Source organism: Heliangelus exortis, chromosome 6 (assembly GCF_036169615.1).
Source record: "Heliangelus exortis chromosome 6, bHelExo1.hap1, whole genome shotgun sequence".
NCBI classification, from domain to species: Eukaryota; Metazoa; Chordata; class Aves; order Apodiformes; family Trochilidae; genus Heliangelus; species Heliangelus exortis.
Genome location: NC_092427.1, coordinates 9595047 through 9613960, shown reverse-complemented (window position 1 = coordinate 9613960; position 18914 = coordinate 9595047). Strand labels below are relative to the sequence as shown.

The window sequence follows — 18914 nt, the reverse complement described above, 5'->3', positions numbered from 1 at the left end:
AGAAGTTCATCTTACCTTAAAAACAAGGTTTAATTCAGGTATCAGACAGATGTTAAGGTAATCAGGAGGTTCTATAAAATACACTATATTTGCAATCACCAAATGGTTAGAAAAATGGAAGGAACACTCAGATACAGCATTGAGGACGTGCTCCTCAAACACTGGAATTCATCCTAGATGTATTTTTGGACTGTTGAGTGGGTAAAAAAAAAAAAAAGCGCAAGCAGCAGTTAAAAGGTTTTTTAAAAAAAGTAAACCTCCCAAATTGGAGGAGATTCAGTAACAATGAAGACTTGCTTCCTTATCCACTAAAAAAATTCAAATCCTTTAGAAAATACTGGGCCAATACCAAGATCTTTCAGCTCTCCCTCCTATTCAAACACCATCTCACCAGTGCCTGTTCAGGAAAGAGCATTCAGCTCTTCAGAGGCAAATGGACTTCAGTCTTTCATTCCTAAAGCATATTTCCATTACGAGTCAGCTATTACTCAGAAGAATGTTTCTTGATGCAAGTTTCAAACCCAGACACACACCCCTTTGAAGTACTTGTCTTAGATAAAAGTACAGTTTTATTTGCAACTGCTTCTACCCCAAGCCTGAAAGGGATTTTTTGCCCACAAAAATATCAGTCAATACAATACCTTTCCAATAGCTTCCGTGTGATGCTGTGCACATATCTGCAGCCTGCTAACCCAGTGTTGCCGTTCTTTAGCATCAGTTGCTAATCAAAGCAAACCAAAAGGATTATGCAAATGAAGACATTTCAAAGCACAGGCTAAAAAGACTGCTCAATTCCTTAAACAGTCACAAGACTTTATTTTTTATTCTAAGCTTGTGCAGCTAATCTGTAATTAACTATAACATTAAATCAAGTTCAACATAAATGGAACGCACTTTTTTTTTCCTTGATTTTGTAACACAGGGAAAACTTGAACAATTACAACCCTCCCTGATATTTTAATCTAACAACATGACACATTTGCCCTGAACTAGAAAATGCAAGTCTTTAGGGAAAGAAATACTGAAGATACTAGCCCATATTTCCATAGCCTACAAAATCAAAGAATGGGCTTCTATAAGACCACAAGAAGGCCAACAAACTTAGTATTAGGAACAATGCACTCTGCAAGCATCAACACAGTATTGCTGCCTACAGTGATTTAGAAAACTCTGAATCACTTTAACACTGCACATGAAGATTAAACCCCATTCTACACATCTGAAGTTCACAGTCTCCTCCAAGTCAAACCCAAAGAGTATGGAATCATCTATAAAGATGGACAAGAGAGCAGGCTGGAATAACTCTCACTGCAGCAGTCTGCCAAACAAGTTCTCTCCTCTGGACCTGCTGTCAAGCCCAGCAGAGCAGCCACAGGTGTGTCATCTAGTGAAATAATCCCTTGCCCATAAATCTAGGTCCTACCTCTTAGTTTATACTGCTCCCCACTGGCAGCATTGACTGTAAAGGTGTGAGAGTCTTCATCACTGGGTGAAATTACAGCTCCAGCTAGCTGCAGGGTACCCCTGGGCTTCAGATGTCTTGACTGCTCATTCACAAAATACTCCAGCAGGCCAGCATCATTGTTCAAAACAAAAAATCTGCAATGATAAAGCAAACACACTAAATGAAACCAGGTTTACATTATTTTTTGGGGGGACAGGGGGAGCAGGCTACGGGATGGGGTTGGTAGTACTGCAAGTCAAGACTTTTATTACAAGTTGGCACAGATGGGGTTAGGACTTACAAGACTTGAGCCAGTACAACCCCAAGCACATGAATTAAGTCACCAACAAGACTGCATAAAAATTAAGTTCTTACCAATTTTTTTTTTCAGAGACAAGGGACTGCATCACAGAATAGTTGTGCTCACAGAAGAGTGCAAGGTTTTGGGCATCAACAGAATGTCCTACTCCCTAAGGTTTAACACATCCTAAACTACATAAATTAACAATAAAACAGCCCCAGATCCAAAACAATAGAGATATAAAAATGTGACACTAAAGCCATTTCAGATTTAAAAAAAAATATTAAAGTGAACATTATCCTTTAATTATTCAAATCGAATTTAATAATAAGTGTATTGACACAAGTCACTGCATGGCAGTGGTAGCACAGGAATTTGGCCACTGTGGTATGCTAAGGACTTGTTTTTCCAAGTACTGTGGTTCCACTGTGCTGCTCTAGGAAGAGCATCAAGCAGGAAAACTCACCCAGGTTTCACCTGTTAAAGAAAACCAAGTAATTCCAGGGGAGACAGACATCTTGAAGAACTAATGGGAAAAGCTGGCTGGAGTTTCAATTTTTTTTATTCTTACTTTAAAAATGATGGCATGATCTGGCATAAAACTGAGGACCCAGCAGAAAAACAAACAAATGCAGAATTTCTAATGGGAAAAAAACAACAAACCAGCAAATGAATTAACAGCTTCAGACTTCCTATGCATTTTTCCTTACTCATGCCTTACTACAAATATTATTAATCTACACGTTGGCTTAATCTATATTAGGAAAAACATAAGACTCTTCATAAAGTCTGCCTAATCCAAAAAAGGAAGTCCAAGTAGTATTTAAAAAATCTGGAATACATTTATTTACATGCTGCAAGACCAACATTACTAAAAGGCACCACTTCAGACTTACCGATATTGCCAACCAGTGACAAGATTGGTGTATTTCATTAAGTAGCCATAAATATTTTCCATGTGATCACTGTTACAAAGGTAAAGGAAAGAAAAACAATTAGATAACATCAAACAACTATTAGATCTTGCCAACTTTGGATCATCATTTACTCTCAGAAAATGAACTTTCACCTTCCTTTTTAGAATGGCACTTACATTTTAATGAAACTACCAATACTTCATACATTTTCCAGCCTCGTTTCTAAAATAACTTCAAAAGACAGTTTAACCAGACTTACTGAACTCCAAATAATTTCAATGCATATTTAGTTTCACCAATAGTTGAGTTTTATTGAGCAGGCACTTCTGTGGACATCTGTACTAGTTCCAGGTAATTAAAGACTTAGTGCCCATGCTTCTTCTGTCTCCTGCCCTCTCCTCTAAGCAAGCTTTGTATTTTTGGACTCCTCACCAAAATTAACTTTCACTAGCTTATTAGCAGAAACTTGATTATGGCAACCAATTCAAAACAGTCCCCAGGTACTCCTGTGCCAATGTGGTTTTATTTATCTTTAACATCCAGAACTTCCCAACTACAACATCAACCTTTTGAGCAGGTGTTCTATAGAACACAATATGTAGGTGCAGGTCACATCAAGATATTCTGAAATGTAAAACAGAAGCCAAAACATCTGCTCCTCTGGCCTGGCAGGAAAATCAGGTAGCTTCTCTTTTGAAGCCTCAACTTGCAATGTCCACAAAAACAAGAAGTCAACCAGAGCATCCAGCATTGAGGTTTAGTATCACTGCAGGCAAAATTCATTGCCACTTCTGAAAATCAACTGTCCTGAATGAGGCTTACAAGCCTTACAGCTACAAAATAAACACCTTAAAAACATAAGTTTAAGGACCTACCTTATACTGCATATTATCATAATTCTATAAATGACACCTCATTACTCTCACCTCTGACACTAGGGAATAATCCCACACTGAAGAACACACTTGATAAACCATTCAGCTCTGTCCAGCATGAAAAAAAACTTCCTATTATTCCAATGAAGAATTAAAACAATGACCCATATGTCAGACACTGACTATTTCCTTTTTAAAAGAAGCTTCTATTTAAGCTATCTTCTTTAGACCTGAAATTAACATTTCTGTAGCTCATGGTATGAAAAGTATTTAGTGTCCACAAGAGCAGTTAAGAGTCCCAGGCAGAAGTCCCAGGCAGTTCTACCAGCAGAAGTAGAAAGAGAAGGAAAAATAGAACTACTAGAGCCAAGGGATCACCCCTGTTAGTGGATTTTGGTTGCAAACGTTGCCAGACGAGGTACTGGGGTAAATTTCAAAGACCAACTGAAGCTGCTGTTTAAGCCTCATTTATAAATGGTCTATCAGGACATTAGTTGGTTATAATTTGCTTATAATTTTTAAAGTTGCATTTAAAACCAAAAATATATATTCTAGCTACCACTGCTGCCAACACTATTGCAGCAGTATCCTGCAATGGAGAGCAGCCAGCAGGACTACCTAGGAACTTTATTTCTAATAGCTCATTAAGTGGTATTACAGATAAAAATAAAACCAAGGAAAGCAGAGAGTATTCAGACCATCATATATTTTAAATGCACAAAATTGCTGAAGGAGACATAACAAAACTCATCCTCTGCAGACTCCTCTCGTCTGTTATTTTTGGCATGCCAGGGAAGTACAGGACTTGCTCGCTGTCTGAATTTAGCTGAAAATTATGAGATTGCATAGTAGTAAAAATGTATGAGCTTGGTTTTTAATTGTCTGAAAATTGCCCCTAGTCACAGCTAATTGTTTTTCAGTCTTAGTGAATGTAAGCTTCACCCTTGCTTTTCAGTTACCAGTTATACAGAGAGCTCTGCACCCCAGCCTGGAGCTGCTGTACTTTCTCTTCCACTTGCTCAGGTGCCTGTATCACAGGAATGTTTAACAGAAACCAGAAAAATCAGAAAAGCAACTTCAGACTGAATACAGCAGGACTATATCAATGGCCTTGGAAGTCCACCCATCTGACACAGTTAAATTAAACAGGCTTTGATTAAAATAATTTGACTTTTTTTTTTTTTTCAGTGTGACAGGTTAGATGCCAGATTTTGTCAGTCTTCAGAAAAAGAAAGTCAGAGAAGGGAATGCAGCATTTTCAGTGATGTACTTTCACATTAAATGAACAACTGTCAACATTTCATCTTCATCTACATGTTCCTCTACACTTGGATTCTCACTTTCTCACTTTGAACAGACACAAACTTCTCCAAATGCCTCCTCTTCAAGAAATTCTATTTCTAGCCTCAGCAGTCCCAAAAGTTGATGGTTTTATTGAAAAACTTTGAAAACAGGCCCTCAGAGAAGTGTGAGAAGATGACAGGGACAAGTAAGCCAGTCACCCCCAGGATTATGGACACTGCCAATCTGGAAGGAGCACAGAGCAGCAAAGGAACATGAGTGCAGGTGTGTGATGAAACATGGTTCTGTGTCTCAGAATCCCTACATCTGCACACACAGGGGGTCCCCAGACCCTGTCTCTCACATGGAAGAGCAGAAGTCTGAAGAGAGAGAGCATGAATAAGAAGTCCCTGCTAAATGAGATGCCTCTTGGAAGCTGCCTGTGGCAGCTCGTTTCATCATTTCCATTTGATGAAATTGTTTTCTTCTTTAATTGTGTTTATGCATCTGCAATGGAACTGCACAAACTCAAAAGGCTATATTTAGTTTTCACCCTACCAAAGGCTGGGAAAACTTGTAGCATCCATGCAAAAAACAGATACCTGCAGGGTATAAAAAACTTGGCAGATATTTAAAACATTTCCCTTCACAGTGTAAGAGCCTAGAGACAAGCAAATAAGAAAGCCCAGACTTTACATGCACTGATCATACCCTCCCAGCACAAATTCCCACATTGTCTGGGCCAGGAAATTTTCAAACTTTGAACTACAGCTTATTGTAATCAAAAAAATATTTAAATGCTGCCAATCAGAACTCATGAAAGGCAGAGTCTATAGTTTTACACAAACCTGTTGGAAAACTACAATTAACCTCTTAATGTTCTGGGTAGGCAGTAGTACTTCACTGTGAATACAAAAAAACATTCTCAGTATTATTTATGAACAACAGGGCCATGGAACTGTAACTACTGCATTTCTTCAATGATTTGAAGATTAGTGCATCTACAACAGGCATCAAAAACCTGAAATATTTGTTGTTGTTGCTAAATCAGCTAAGGCAGTTAAGACTGTAAAAAAACACCTACAAAATTCCAGTAGTATTTCACTAGTAAGGAATTAGTATCAAAGCTCCCTGGAACACTACAGAAAGTTTTTAAGATGGTAGGCTTTGAGAAAAAGAGATTGAGGCTCTGGCTCTGCTCACAGACAGCCCACCACAGTTAGCAGGACATGAGTAAAACCCTCCAGTATTGCTCCTAATAGAACAGAATCGTTTTACTGCAGTTTCAAAGACCCCTATGTACTTGAGAAATCCCTACAATTGCCCACATTGGGGTTTTTGACTTTTAGAAAGCAGATTTCAGAAGTGAATTTGACACTGAGCAACTTGTCTCAACACTGCCAGTGAGACCTGGCTGCTTTGGGATCCTTCTCAGCCTCAGGAATACCCCTGTATTCATGCTGCTGCCTACATGCATGTACATGTACCTATGGGTACCTGTACCAGCTCACAGCCAAGATGAGCAACAGCTCAGCAACAATTAGCCAACAACCCGTAAAGCTTGGATTTCTATAGAAATTCATGTCCTTCTTTCAACAAATGACAAAAGAAATGTTCCAATGTTGCAGACCTGTCACAGCCTTAAAGATGTAAAAATTTTAACTTCCACTGGACTAATTTGAAAACACCTTGCAAATCACTATCCAGAAAAATGTACGCAGTAACTCATGCTTAAACTCTTGCCCAGCACATTTGCTGTCCTCTCCAAAATCTGTCTGGTTTGGGGGGGGTCTTTTTTTGTTTGTTTTTTTTCAAAGGCTGAACACCACTGAACTCAGCTGCCCATTTGCCACACTTTTTTAGGTTATAAATAATGTGAGATAGAGTGTAACTGTCCCTGTAAGACTTTAGTCTGTGAAATATTACAAATCAGTTCATACTCTTTCCAGAAAACTATCCCTCCCCAGCTTCAACGACATTTACCACACGCCAGATTTCTACATACCCAAGTGCTACTACCACACAACAGGAATAAAACTTCCACAAAGCATTATTGTTAGGTTATTTATCCTTTTTCTAGCTTCATTTGCACTTTTCTAGCTTGCGTCTTAGGTTGCAGCAGCTGTCAGGCTGCTCTCCTGTCCCGGGAGAGGAATAAGATTGTGATAGTTGGGCCAAATTCCTCTTGTATCCTGTTTACATGCAGCACCCAAGTCTTGCACACAGATGCAGCCCCAGAATGATGTCTTCCAGGAGCTCCAGCCAAGACACCCAGGTTCACAACTGACAAGCACTGGGCCAATGTTTTCTCCAAGAAGAACCAGGGCAGGACTCCCCACCCCGTTCTCATAATCCTCACAGTACAGCTCTCCACAAAAGCCCCAAACAAATCACCACCAGCAGCGGCACAAAATTACACCCATGTGGAAAGCAATTACAGAAGACTTCCAAGACTGCCCCCCTGATGATTTTAATTTTGCTGGGACCCAGAGAGCACTGCATGGGAGGGACACTTTGAGCAGCCAGGTCTCTGAAGACCCAACAGCTGTTTGGCAAGCAAACACAGAGGCCAAAGACAAGTCTGTAGAGAAGCCCAAGTCCTGGCTTTAAGGGACAGCTGAGTATGTGTGGATTTGCTTCCCACACGAAGGACAACCAGGAGCCCAAAGACCATTCACATGCTGGGGAGGAACTTCTTAAAGGGGATCCAGCCTCCCTGGCTGCCACCACTGCTGTCATGATAGTGCCCTGAGGCCCTGGCCAAGGGAAAGAGGCTTCTTTCTACTGAGCTCACAGCAAGATGCAAAAACCTGGTGAAAAATACTGTCTTCAGATTAAAATCCAACTAGTCCAGAGGAGGGCCACCGAGGTGATCAGAGGGCTGGAGCACCTCTCCTACAATGAGAGGCTGAGAGAGTTGGGGTTGTTCAGATTGGAGAAGAGAAAGCTCTGAGGAGACCTTATAGCAGCCTTACAGTGCCTGAAGGGAGTGGATGAAATCTGGGGAGGAACCAATGGGTGGGTTTGAGCATGTAGTTTTAAAAAAAAAAAAATCAGTAACCATTTTCACAGGATTTGTTCATCTCTATCTACCCCCAGGCTCACCATGGGTAACAGCTTGCTTTTCCTGCCCTGAGCACTGAAAAGTGCTTATCTCCAAGGCACTAATTCCCCTTTTTGTTACATGGAAAGGAAAAGCAGGAAAGAAGGAAAAAAACCTATGTCAGCAATAGGAACTCTGGGCAACTGCAACTTCTGCAGCTGCAAAGATCACTTGCACTCAAGAAACCACCACCACGTTATGCACTCTCCAGTCCCATGGCTTGCTGGTGCAAGCTTGGGTTCCCCAGTACACCCCTGCAAGGCAAGGCAGAAGCCTCTGCATTGCTGACAGATTATGTACATCAATAAATTTGCTTTTATTTTCCAATCAGCTTAGGAAAGATAGAAAAAGGTAACCTTGCTGTGCAATTTACCAGCAGTGCCCTACAGGCAGCTGTAAAGCAGCAGCAAAGCTCCTCCTCTTCAGCAGATGCATCTGGCCAATTGTAACTTCAGAATCCAGCAAGTGCAAGGGAAAAAGGTCCAACAGTATGACAAAAACATTGACAGCAGACCCTGGGGATGCTTCAGAACACCATTTGGCAGCACACACTCATTAGATATAGAAACTTCTCTTACTCATGTAAACCTTTGAGAGCACAGAGTGGAAGAGAAGTGCAGGCTTGCCACAAAGGAATCATAAAATGCCTTGGGTTGAAAGGGACCTTGGATACCGTCCACTCCAACCTCCCTGCCATGGACAGGGATACGTCTCAGCTCAAAGCCTCATCCAGCCTGGCCTGGAAGGACACAGAAGAGCCAAAAGGAGCTGCCAGCTGACTGCCACACCAGCCTGATCCAGCCCAGGATTCCCATCCAGGGGTGAGGGGTTCTCCCACCGCCCAGCTCCCTGACGTCCCTAACTCCTAAAGCACTTAGGTTTGTATCTAAAGCTTCTATCAGTACAAGTTCTCAAGGGGACTGATAAATCTCATTTAAAGGGTCTTTATAAAACCATCCTAATTAAACTTGCATTGATTCTCTTTTGTGCATTAATGCTATAGGTCAATTACACACAAATGAAGCTGCATTGTAACGCTTTTCCAGCACAGCAACAGAAAAAAATGAAAGAGATTTAATTAATAAGTAGCAAAACACTGCTCTCACTGGACTACTATAAAGCTATTTAACTACTTTATCATTTAAAGACCTCTCAAAATATATCTGCCTGGAAAAAAACTGCAGCAAGTTTCATCTAAGCAATTTCTCTTGCACATACATGAACACCTCAAGTCAGCAAGAACTCCACTCACATACAATTTATTTGTGTAACACAACTGAAGCTGGACCCAAGAGCCAGTAGCCAACCCTGAAGACTTTTCTGCAAGGATAACCACTACTCAAACTATTGCTGCAGTTGCCTGTGAAAGGTTTGCAAAATCAGAGCCAGCTGTTCCAAAGTAGGCTTCCAAGAAAGGGGAACACACAGTGATTACAGGGAAAGGCAGTTTAAACAATATGACTGTTACCACAGAGGAAGTCAGAGACAGGGTCAGAAACCAGCTCCTTAATATATAGCATCCTACAGTTCTGCCCAGCAGATTTCAAGTTTTCTGTTACACCTCCACTGCAGCAAATAAAACCAGCTTTCCAACACAAACTGGGCACTTCAGTGTCTAAACATTAATCAAGATCTTAAATATTTCCTCCCTCATCAAAAACTCAGAAATTTGCACCTGGAAGGAAAAAGAAAAAATGCCTACCTGTAGCAAAAAGCCTTCCCCTGGCACTGACTGCTCCAAAGCAGGATGTCAAATGTAACGTTGGCTTAACAGACATGAAGAACCAGCATTTCTCCTACCCCACTTCAGCCAGTCCTCCCCTCCAGCTTCAGCAACACAGTACAGAAAATCTGAAATTGCACAAACTATGCAAGCATCTTAAAAAGAAAGTTGCCCAGCAGCATTTCCATCAGATAGTGATTTCCCTACAAAAAAAGCCATTCATCAGCTCTAGGAGATTCTAGCAGGTCATCAGAGCACATGGCAAGGAAACATCCTTAAGTAAACAGATGTCCTTGCACAAGTGCCTTAATTTTCATGGAATGATGAGTACAGCACAAGAACCTACCTAGGATAACCCAGCAGCACAGGCACTTTCTGCTTCTGTTTTAAACAACGTGATTAGGTCAGCTACATGCAGTTTGTTTTTCATCTTCTCTCTAGGGAGAGAATGTGTGTGGCAGGGAAGGATGTTAATGTTGTGGGCAATTTTAATTAACTTGCTACTATATAATTACTTTCAATAAGGTGAAGCTGAAAAATGCCCTTTGCACACAGTAAAGGACAGACGTGTGAAACAGCCACTAACTCCCATGGAAATCTATTCAATGGAAAGCATTGTAAGAAGTACAATTATTTGTACTTGTTCAATTTAGCTTAATTTGAACTCTAAATGAATATGCCAATATTAACACAAGTACCCTGCCATGCCAGAACCATCTCCCACATTTGTCACCAGTGCCCCAGCGAGTTTTCCAGCCCACCCTGTTCAACACAGGGATGCTCCAAGAATCAAGAGAGGGGAAGTGCTCTTGGTAGCTCTTCAACAAGGAGTCACAGGGATGGAGAAGGGAACCCAGACCTTGTTGATCTGGTTCAGAAATTGGGTTCACATTCCCTACATCAACCATCTTGAAGCTCCTGTTTAAATTATCCAAACCTGTTTCTCCAACTCTATCCACTTATTATCTCTCATAAAGAGACTTGCATTTCTTATTTACAACACATCTGAGTTGCCATATGCTCCAACCCCATTTTTCAGGTTATAAATACATGTGTGAACATGAATGGCTTGCCTGCCTTTTGAGAAATGCTTGGGGCTTCAGCAACTAGTAAAATTGGCTTGATAAAAGATGATCTTAACATTTCAGTAACACAGAATGGATCCTGAGGTGGCTATAATCAGCTGACGATTTTTAAATACAGGCTTCATGTCTATTCTAATGGACAAATTATGTGAAATGCAGCATTTCTAAATGAGTGTTACACATATGGCACAATCTTTAAGCAAAGACTCAAATAAAAAGTAATCAGGCACCAGGCTTTCAGCTATTTTCCTCCAGCACATCAAACAAATGTGACAGCTGTCCTAATACGATTTTTAGTAATAAAAAGGGATAGAACACACAAAATTGAAAAAGAAAAAAAATCTGAATTTCATAGCAGCTACTGGGGAAACTCCTCTTTGCAGCACCCAGTTTAGCACAGCTCAAAAGGCCAGCAGCAAGTCAGAAAGCAAGCAGCTAGGGCTTTCTGAAGGCCACACAGTGGTATCTCCACAGATCACCAGAAACAAGGAAAACAGGGCTCACTTTCACACAAGTCTGACATCAGAGCAAGCAGCCACCCCAAAAGCTGCCAGCAGAAGCATAATGGCAGGGGTAGCAGAAATCCCATCCCAGCACCAAGATGTGACCTCACAGGCTGGTTCTTACAACAACAGCAGGAAACCCAGGAAGTGGGGTGGGCTGTAAGAGCAGAGGAAAGTCAAATTTCTTGCTAGACCTCCCAGGTCACACACCACAAAAGCCCCTTTCTTGCTCTGCAGTTGTATACAACAAGGAAGGGATTTACAGTTCCCACTATAGAAAATACAAGAAAATTCCATGTAGGATCCCAAATAATTTTGCTTTAAGCAGTGCTAAAAGAAAACCCAGAATAAGGGAGATGGGTAAGAAAAAGGAAGTACTAGGACTGGCATTACAAAGATTTGTACTAGGATGACATGAAGCTGCATAAAGGTTTAGGAGGTTTTTTTTCTTCTATTTACCAAGAGATGGGGACTTTGAACTTAAATTCTAGCCTGTTCTCAAGAGTGCAGCATTAAACAGGTTATCTAACACACCATATTGCAACTTGAGCAAGAATTTGATGCTTACATTAATACTACGATGAGAAGTATTAAGTTCAGAGACAAGAATGGAGGACCAGCAAGGGAGAAGTTTGCAACACAAAACCTTGTTGAACACTGCTGCCATTTCCTCATGGACCTGTTCCTACCAAGCTGGTTTCAGCTTAAAAAGCCAAACATGAAATTTATCCTCCCAAGATCAAACATTCTTGGAATGTGACTAGAAATGCACAGAAACTAGAAAACCCCTATGTATTTCTGGAACCAAGACTGACATCAACACCACCCTCTATATTAGTCTAGCGAGTTGACTCCTTTTCTTAGAAGCAACTTTCATCCAAATGTTTTTCTTCACCAATTCACAAGTGTGAATAGCTCTGCAGCACTTACATAAACTTCTAGGAATGGCTAGCTGGAGTTAACTTGTTTCCTTAAAAAGAGAGCAAAAGACCAATAATCTGTGGCAGTTTATAAATATATATGGCTAAAGGCATAACGAACAAATGCCAAAACCATTTCAGAAATAAAGAACAGAGGCAGTTATCTACAAAAATACATGAAGAATTAAAAAGTAAACAGGTTCTGAAATATAGCTTAAGCTTAAGAATCAGCAATCATTTTGGAAATTAACATTTTACATCTATTTCTCCCTGCAAGGGAATAAATGCTGGGAATTAATTTCATAGCAGCTGAATGGATTTATGTATTTGAGAGCAGAACCACTAAGAAAAATTAAAAAAGGATAGCACATTAGCATGTCTCCAACTGGGAAAGACAATCTTGTTTCTCTAGTCAACCACAGAGCTTTGAACTTTTAATTTTGTAGATAAATGAGAACCAGTTATTTCAAGTAATTTCTCTCAAAAATCTCTGGAAGCCCCTCAAGGAAGGCTGAAATGACTTATTACACTTCTCTGGCACCTATTCTGACCAGCTCTCAACTTAGCTCATAGTCACAGATTCTGCTTTCTGACTGGGAAATTTTTGTTGTTTGAATGACTATGATTCACAAGTCCCAGAAGTACCTGCCAAAGCAGTCTTCTTTTTCTCACTGCTTTGAAACTACTCTGTTCCTCTGCCCTAAGCAGAAACCAAACAAACATGGTCATGAGTAAAAGCAGAGTTGTTGAATGCAAATAATTCTTTACATGGGCAATGCTACAGTTAAACTTCTAAGTTTGATTACTGCTGAAATTAAAAAAGCTATCTAGAAAATATTATAATCTTACATTACTTTATCAAGTAATCTTTTAATAATTTGAAGTTACTCATAAGTTTTACCTCGTGGTAAACTGCTTCTCTAAATGAAGACAGGGACAGAGAATTTAGATGCTGCAGCAGTCTTGCAAAGCCTCTTTATCTACTTTAAGTTAAAATTCACACTATTCCTGACTGTGTCCCCAGTCAGAAAAATGCAGCCGAGCTTAGGTTGCTCTCAGATGCTCCCTGCGAGCACACATTCTTAAATACACAAGATCATTTCCTGTCAGATGTCTCAGCAGTTTCTCAAGAGTCCTTAACTTCTATTAAGTCAAAAAAAGTAACTTCCTGCCTTCTGAAGAAACTGAGTCCTTACCAGCTTCAGAGGAAGCACTGCTGCACTGGCAGCCAAGGCTTATAGCATAAGCAGGCTGCAAAAAGAAAGCCTGCAAAGAAAAAAAGCTGCAAAGCTGTAGCTCTACATCAGCTGAAGTGTCTGGCAGCCTCTGGTTGTCTCCTTCTCCACTATGATAAATGTTTTGTCTAACTCTATCACAGCTATTTTAAAAAAAAATCTCCCTGTTATTCCCCTACAAAAATAGACTTCATTTTTTTTTCTAGATATGCACTTTACCCCAAGGATATGTGTGATTTTCAGCTTCTCTGAGAGATTCAGTTTTCATTATTTCAGGTCCCAGAACTACTGGGAATATATTTTTGTTTCCATAGTCATGATTCCCCATTTGAAGCATTAAAGTATCAAGTACCTGTTGTCCTATGGGTCTGACAACAAAAATTAGAGATCAAACTTCCACCAAGAGCTCACAGAAAATCTTTTTCTAAACCCTGTATTTTAGAGTTATTACTTATATCCTGATTTATTAGAGGGGTCTTTCTTTTGTCAAGCACGTTTTAGAATTAATCCATCAAGTGAAAACTAAGTTACAATGTCCCATCCAGGAGAACTTCTGAGGAAGGCAGTGTGAGAAAAAGTGGTATTTTGTGGGTTATTAGGGACAAGCTTGGAAATAAATAACTGATTTCTAGCAGAGCAGAGATTAACAGTGAGTTGCCTCAAGCATCCACAATAGTACAATCAATTAGTATATTAAAATTGTCACAGCAAACCAGGAAAAAAAACCCACAAAACAAAAGGTGATATTGACAGCTGCAAGGAATAACACAGACAGTGCCCACTTACAGCTGCCAAGCCAACACACTGACTGTCAGAGAGTCAGTTCAGTTTCTGGATAGAAATTTTTAAAAGTGAAATTTCACTGCACAGCACTGACGTGTGAGAAAAAAAGAGGCTCAGGCAAATCAGGCATCTCCTCCCTTCCACTGCCTCCGTACCACATAAAAATACAATACACTTCCATTTGGATAGCATAAACTAGCTCCTGCACTTCATGTGTGAAAGACAGGAAGAGTAAGTGCTTAGCCAGAGAAACAGCAATCTTTATATGAAAATTCATAGTTATACGAAGTTTTAAAAAAGTTCAGAAGCAACAGGAAAAAACAGAAAAACAGTAACTCAAATAGGAAAGAAGCTTTCCTCTTAAGCAGCCTGAAATACTGGTCCTGAAATCGACACTTTTCTTTTCGGCACTAGTCACCAGAAAAATAAATTACTCATGACCCAGATTCTCTGCAATGACCGAGCTGTTCTTTCCCTATTAAAATCATCAGGCACTCGGTGCCTGGGCTGGAGAGCACATTCCCCTGATGCTCCTCCATCCCATGAGGAACATACAGATGTACCACGCTCTGGTTTTGCTGTCTCTGCAGGCAGGGAACAGAAAGCCAGTCCATCTGGGCTGGCAGATGACGGCTTTGGAGAGTCTGCATCTGAAGGAGAAGTGTGCAAACTTAACATAACAGCAGTATTTTCAACAGCAACATGGCAGAACTCCAGTCAAGGACAAGAGACCTAAGAGCAGAGATTTGGAAATCTCTCAAGTGATGCCTTAGAGGGCTCACAATCAGTGTGAGAGTGGAAACTCTTTCAAGCAGGAAGTACATGAAAAACCCCCAAAACCCCTCGAATGTACAGGCAGGTCACTCAAAGGAAGCATTTTCATCCGAATCCATTTCAAATTATTGCCATGTCCTCTGCTTCTCCTGCTTTCTCTGCTCTCTTCTGCTGTATTTGCTGTACCTGAGCAATCTCCCCCATTTATGCTAAGCGCAGCTGTTCTTAAAATAAGTCAGGAACTCCGGGCATACTTCTAGTTTCGCTATCAGCGACAAATAAAAAGCTTAAAAATAAAACAAAAAGCAACAACAAACCAAACACTGACATTAAGTTCTTTCAAAGACACACTGAGCTCAAAACGTGTCGCAAAGTTTAGCTCTTCGGAAAGCCTGGAAAGCGACGGAGCGCCTTCAGCAACTTCAATCTACTTTCCATGTTCTGCGAGGGAAAAACAAGACCAAAAAAGCAAGGAGCCAAAGCAGGATCCCTGGCAGTACCTGCAGCCCGGGCGTGTGTCTTCGTGCCGGCACAGGAGAACCGGAGCCGCCCGGCAGCCGACCCGTGTGCCGCCCGAAGGGCGCTGGAAGGGGAAGACGAGCGGAGGGCTCACACCGGACCCAGTGTGGGTGCCCGTGTCCCCCCGGTTCCCCGCTGCGGCTCTGCCCACCCAGGGCCTCTTCAGCCGCCCCGGCGACCCGCGCCCAGGGCTGAGAGGGCGTGGGCAGCCCCGACAAGTAGGGAACGGGCGTTCCCAGCGCCCGGCTCCTCAGCCCCGGCAGCTCCCGGAGCGGTACCAGCCCCTCATCTCCTCCCAGCCCACCGCCCCGGCCCGCCGCGCCCACCTGTACTGCCAGCCCTTGGCGCCGCGGCCACCGCTGCTCTTCCCGCCGCTCTGTCCCGCCGCCGCCGCCGGCTGCTGCTGCTCCGCTTTGCCTTCCCCCTCCGGCCCCTTCATGGCCGCCGCGGGGTCCGCGCACTGCATGGCGCCGCGGCTCCCCGCCCCCTCAGGGGCTCCCCCGGCCCAAGGCGGGCCGCCTGCCGGGGAGGGAGCCCGCCGGCCCCGCTCAGGCCGCGCCGCTGCCCCGCCGCTCTCGCCCCATGCGGGCTGCGATGGCGGCGGCTGCCGGCAACCCCGCGCCCCGCTCGGCTGGGCTTGGCTCCCCGCACGGCGGCGGCGGGCTGGGGAATCCCGCCCTCCCGCTCCTTCACCCCTCGGCCCGGCACGGCCACCCCTTCCGGGGCACCGCCGCCGCCATCTTTAGTGCGGGCAGTAGTGCCCGGGCTAGGCCGCGGGGTGCTGGTACCGCGCTTGAAGCCATCGCAAGGCTTTAAAGTGCTTTTGGACTCATGGCTGCAAGCGTTCTCCCCTCAGCAAAAGCAGGAATAAGCCGAGTGAGGGATCCCTGCTGTGTTGTACACGAGCAGGGACATGAAAGCCCCTGGTGGGGATCTTGCCGAATCCTGTCACAGAGATCCGTAAAGCAGGGACAAACACAGCAGTTTCTTCACAGAGCAAAGCCACAGCACATCCTGGACTCGAGAGGAAATACATTTTTCCTCCTCTTTTTTCCTCCAGTTCCTGCATAGGGGCAACGGCTAAGCAGGTTTTCACAGAATGACAACAGAGCTAACTGGGAGAGATTGTTTTGTTTTGTGTCATCTTTGGGGCCAGGCAAAAAAACAAAACAAAACTTGACTCTGGCTCTGTTAGTCCTTAAAACCAGGGGCAGAGGATCCTTGTTGCAGCTTTAATCATTTAGCATGTGAAGAAAAATCAGACACAGTTGTGTAATGAGCAAGGTAATATTGTAAACAACCTTTTACAATAGGGGCTAAGAATTCCCAAAGTGAGAATCTACATTGAATCAAAAATGTAAAGAGCATACTGCAGACAAATAGTTTATTACCTAGCGCATCTTCCCTGTAGCAGCTTCATAACCTATGAAAGCTGCCCTGGCTTTCCCATCTCCTACAAGCATGTTCCCACTTTCCCAGCGACATTCAAAACATTTTTGCCATCGTTATAAGCATCATATCTCTAGAATATATTTATAAGCTATAAACTGGGTCTAAATTAGCATGTATTCCTTCTTCCTTGCAAGCACACACACATGTAGTCACAGCTAACACAGCATTTACCTGCCTGCTGCACCTACACCTATAATCTCTCTCACAGAGGCACAATATATTACCACAGCACAGGCATGAAATCCTCCGCTTCTGCCTTTTTAGAAGTACATTTGTCAATGAAGAAGAAAAAAAAAGGCTTTTTCAGCTGTCTTCTTCTCCAGTGGAACCACAAGCAAACAGATCAGAGTCACGTTGTCCATCAAAAAAAATTTTGGCCAGAACAGCACTCCTCTTGCCCTCAAAACATGTCAGTTCCTCCTCTGCCAAGCTCTTGGCGTTTTAACTGAAAATATAATAGCATGGTATCATAATGTGTGCCAAGACCACTGAAATTTTTCTGGGAAAATTTGAAGCCAAAGCAACTCAGGCAAGAATTATTCTTCTGTACTTTATTCCCACTCTGCTTGAGGACAATCAGTCCCAACAGAGACCTAACTTCACCCCTGCTAAACCTTTTGCTAAAACTTCTCCAACACCCAGGGCAGGCCGAGGATCCTCAGTGCATGGTTCTGCAGCCTCTCAACTTCTGCTCCATGAGCGCAAGGTGGTGAACTCAGATTTGCTTTTCCTATGCATTTGCTTTTCTCCTCTTACAAAAAAAAGTGACTCGTAGTACCAGAGCCTGCCGTAAGATGGCATTGGCAAAACGCTGAATAGCGCTGAGAGAGTAACAGCTTAACCACATTTGCCAAGGACTGACGGTTCAAGACACCTTTTATCTTTAGTTTAAGGTTGCTACTAATCATAACATTTGTGTTTAGGTTCGTTCCTCTCAGTTTCCTCCTCTGATTCCAATTTAGTAACCAAAACAGCCAAAATCCCATCCTGTCCCTTGTAAGTGCAGTGGAGGACAAGCACTGAAGTTCCCTGCCTGCAGCCTGTCTGAGCCTTGCAGCTGTGACTTTTTGGTCCTGACGAAGAAATGGGGAGAGTTCCAGATCCGGAAGAGGAAAACATTAATAGGTTAATACATATTTATCAACATTTCTCAAATTGAACCTTGTAGGCCTGATAATGGCTACAAAGTGAAGCAGATAGATAATATTTTACTGTAACTCATATATAAACAGATTTGCCAAATTTGCCACAATTTATCATTCTCTTGATTTTACAAAACTGTCCAGGATCTGACCAAAACCATATACTACCACTCTTGCTGATTTTTTCTGAAGCATATAATCTGGCCATCTCTTCAGCATGCTGCCTCAGCATCTCTTCAGATCAGTATCATTTCTTCAGAGCAAAAAGATCTATCCATGTTCAAAGAGTAAATCTCTAAAACGCAGTATATTTTTCATCACCTGTGAGCTTAAAATATATGTATATATTTCAAAAATTTTTTCCTATAATTTATTTTTAAATATAAATGATGATACAAGTTCTCTACCACTCCCTTGTCAGTTAGACAAGTTGCTTTTTTTTTTTTCCCCTGAGCTAAAAAGTCTGTCTTTAGATGAGACCGAGTTTACCATAGCTTGAACTTGTGCCCTTCTCTGCTCCACAGGCAATTACTGCTGCTGTCCGCTGAGTGAACTACATCCTCTACAGGCATGCTGAGGAATGACATTATTCCAGGGAAAGGAGAGAGACTGGCAGCCTGCCTTTATCACTCGAGGAGGGCCATTTTTCTTAATCATTGTTGAGCCGGGAAGGCTGCTGGCTACTGAGAAAATGGCCAGAAAAATAAGGTTGCTAATAGTGCTTCACATCTGCATCTGTCAGTTGTACAATCAATGGTTCTTAGCGTTAGATTTTTCTCAAGGCAACAGATACTTCAGTTTGTTAATGGTCTGGGAAACATTTAATGTTTTCTGGGCTCTTCTAGATAACGAACATG

At 42.2% G+C, this 18914-nt stretch overlaps 1 protein-coding gene across 6 annotated transcripts in view; it reads right to left on the bottom strand.

The window, feature by feature from the left end:
- The window catches only part of OSBPL11 (oxysterol binding protein like 11), a 49801-nt gene that overhangs the window by 22064 nt on the left and 8823 nt on the right, over window positions 1-18914 (bottom strand). For 4 of the 6 annotated variants that reach the window (XM_071746581.1, XM_071746579.1, XM_071746580.1 and 1 more), the window contains 3 exons: window positions 2642-2710; window positions 1424-1599; window positions 642-721 (listed from right to left, as the gene is read on the bottom strand). In XM_071746581.1, the coding sequence (XP_071602682.1) occupies window positions 642-721; window positions 1424-1599; window positions 2642-2703 (318 nt within the window). In that variant the 5' untranslated portion in view covers window positions 2704-2710. Of the gene's footprint in view, window positions 1-641; window positions 722-1423; window positions 1600-2641; window positions 2711-15789; window positions 16135-18914 lie in introns of those variants that run through there. The other 2 variants (XM_071746578.1, XM_071746583.1) reach the window with 2 other exon arrangements.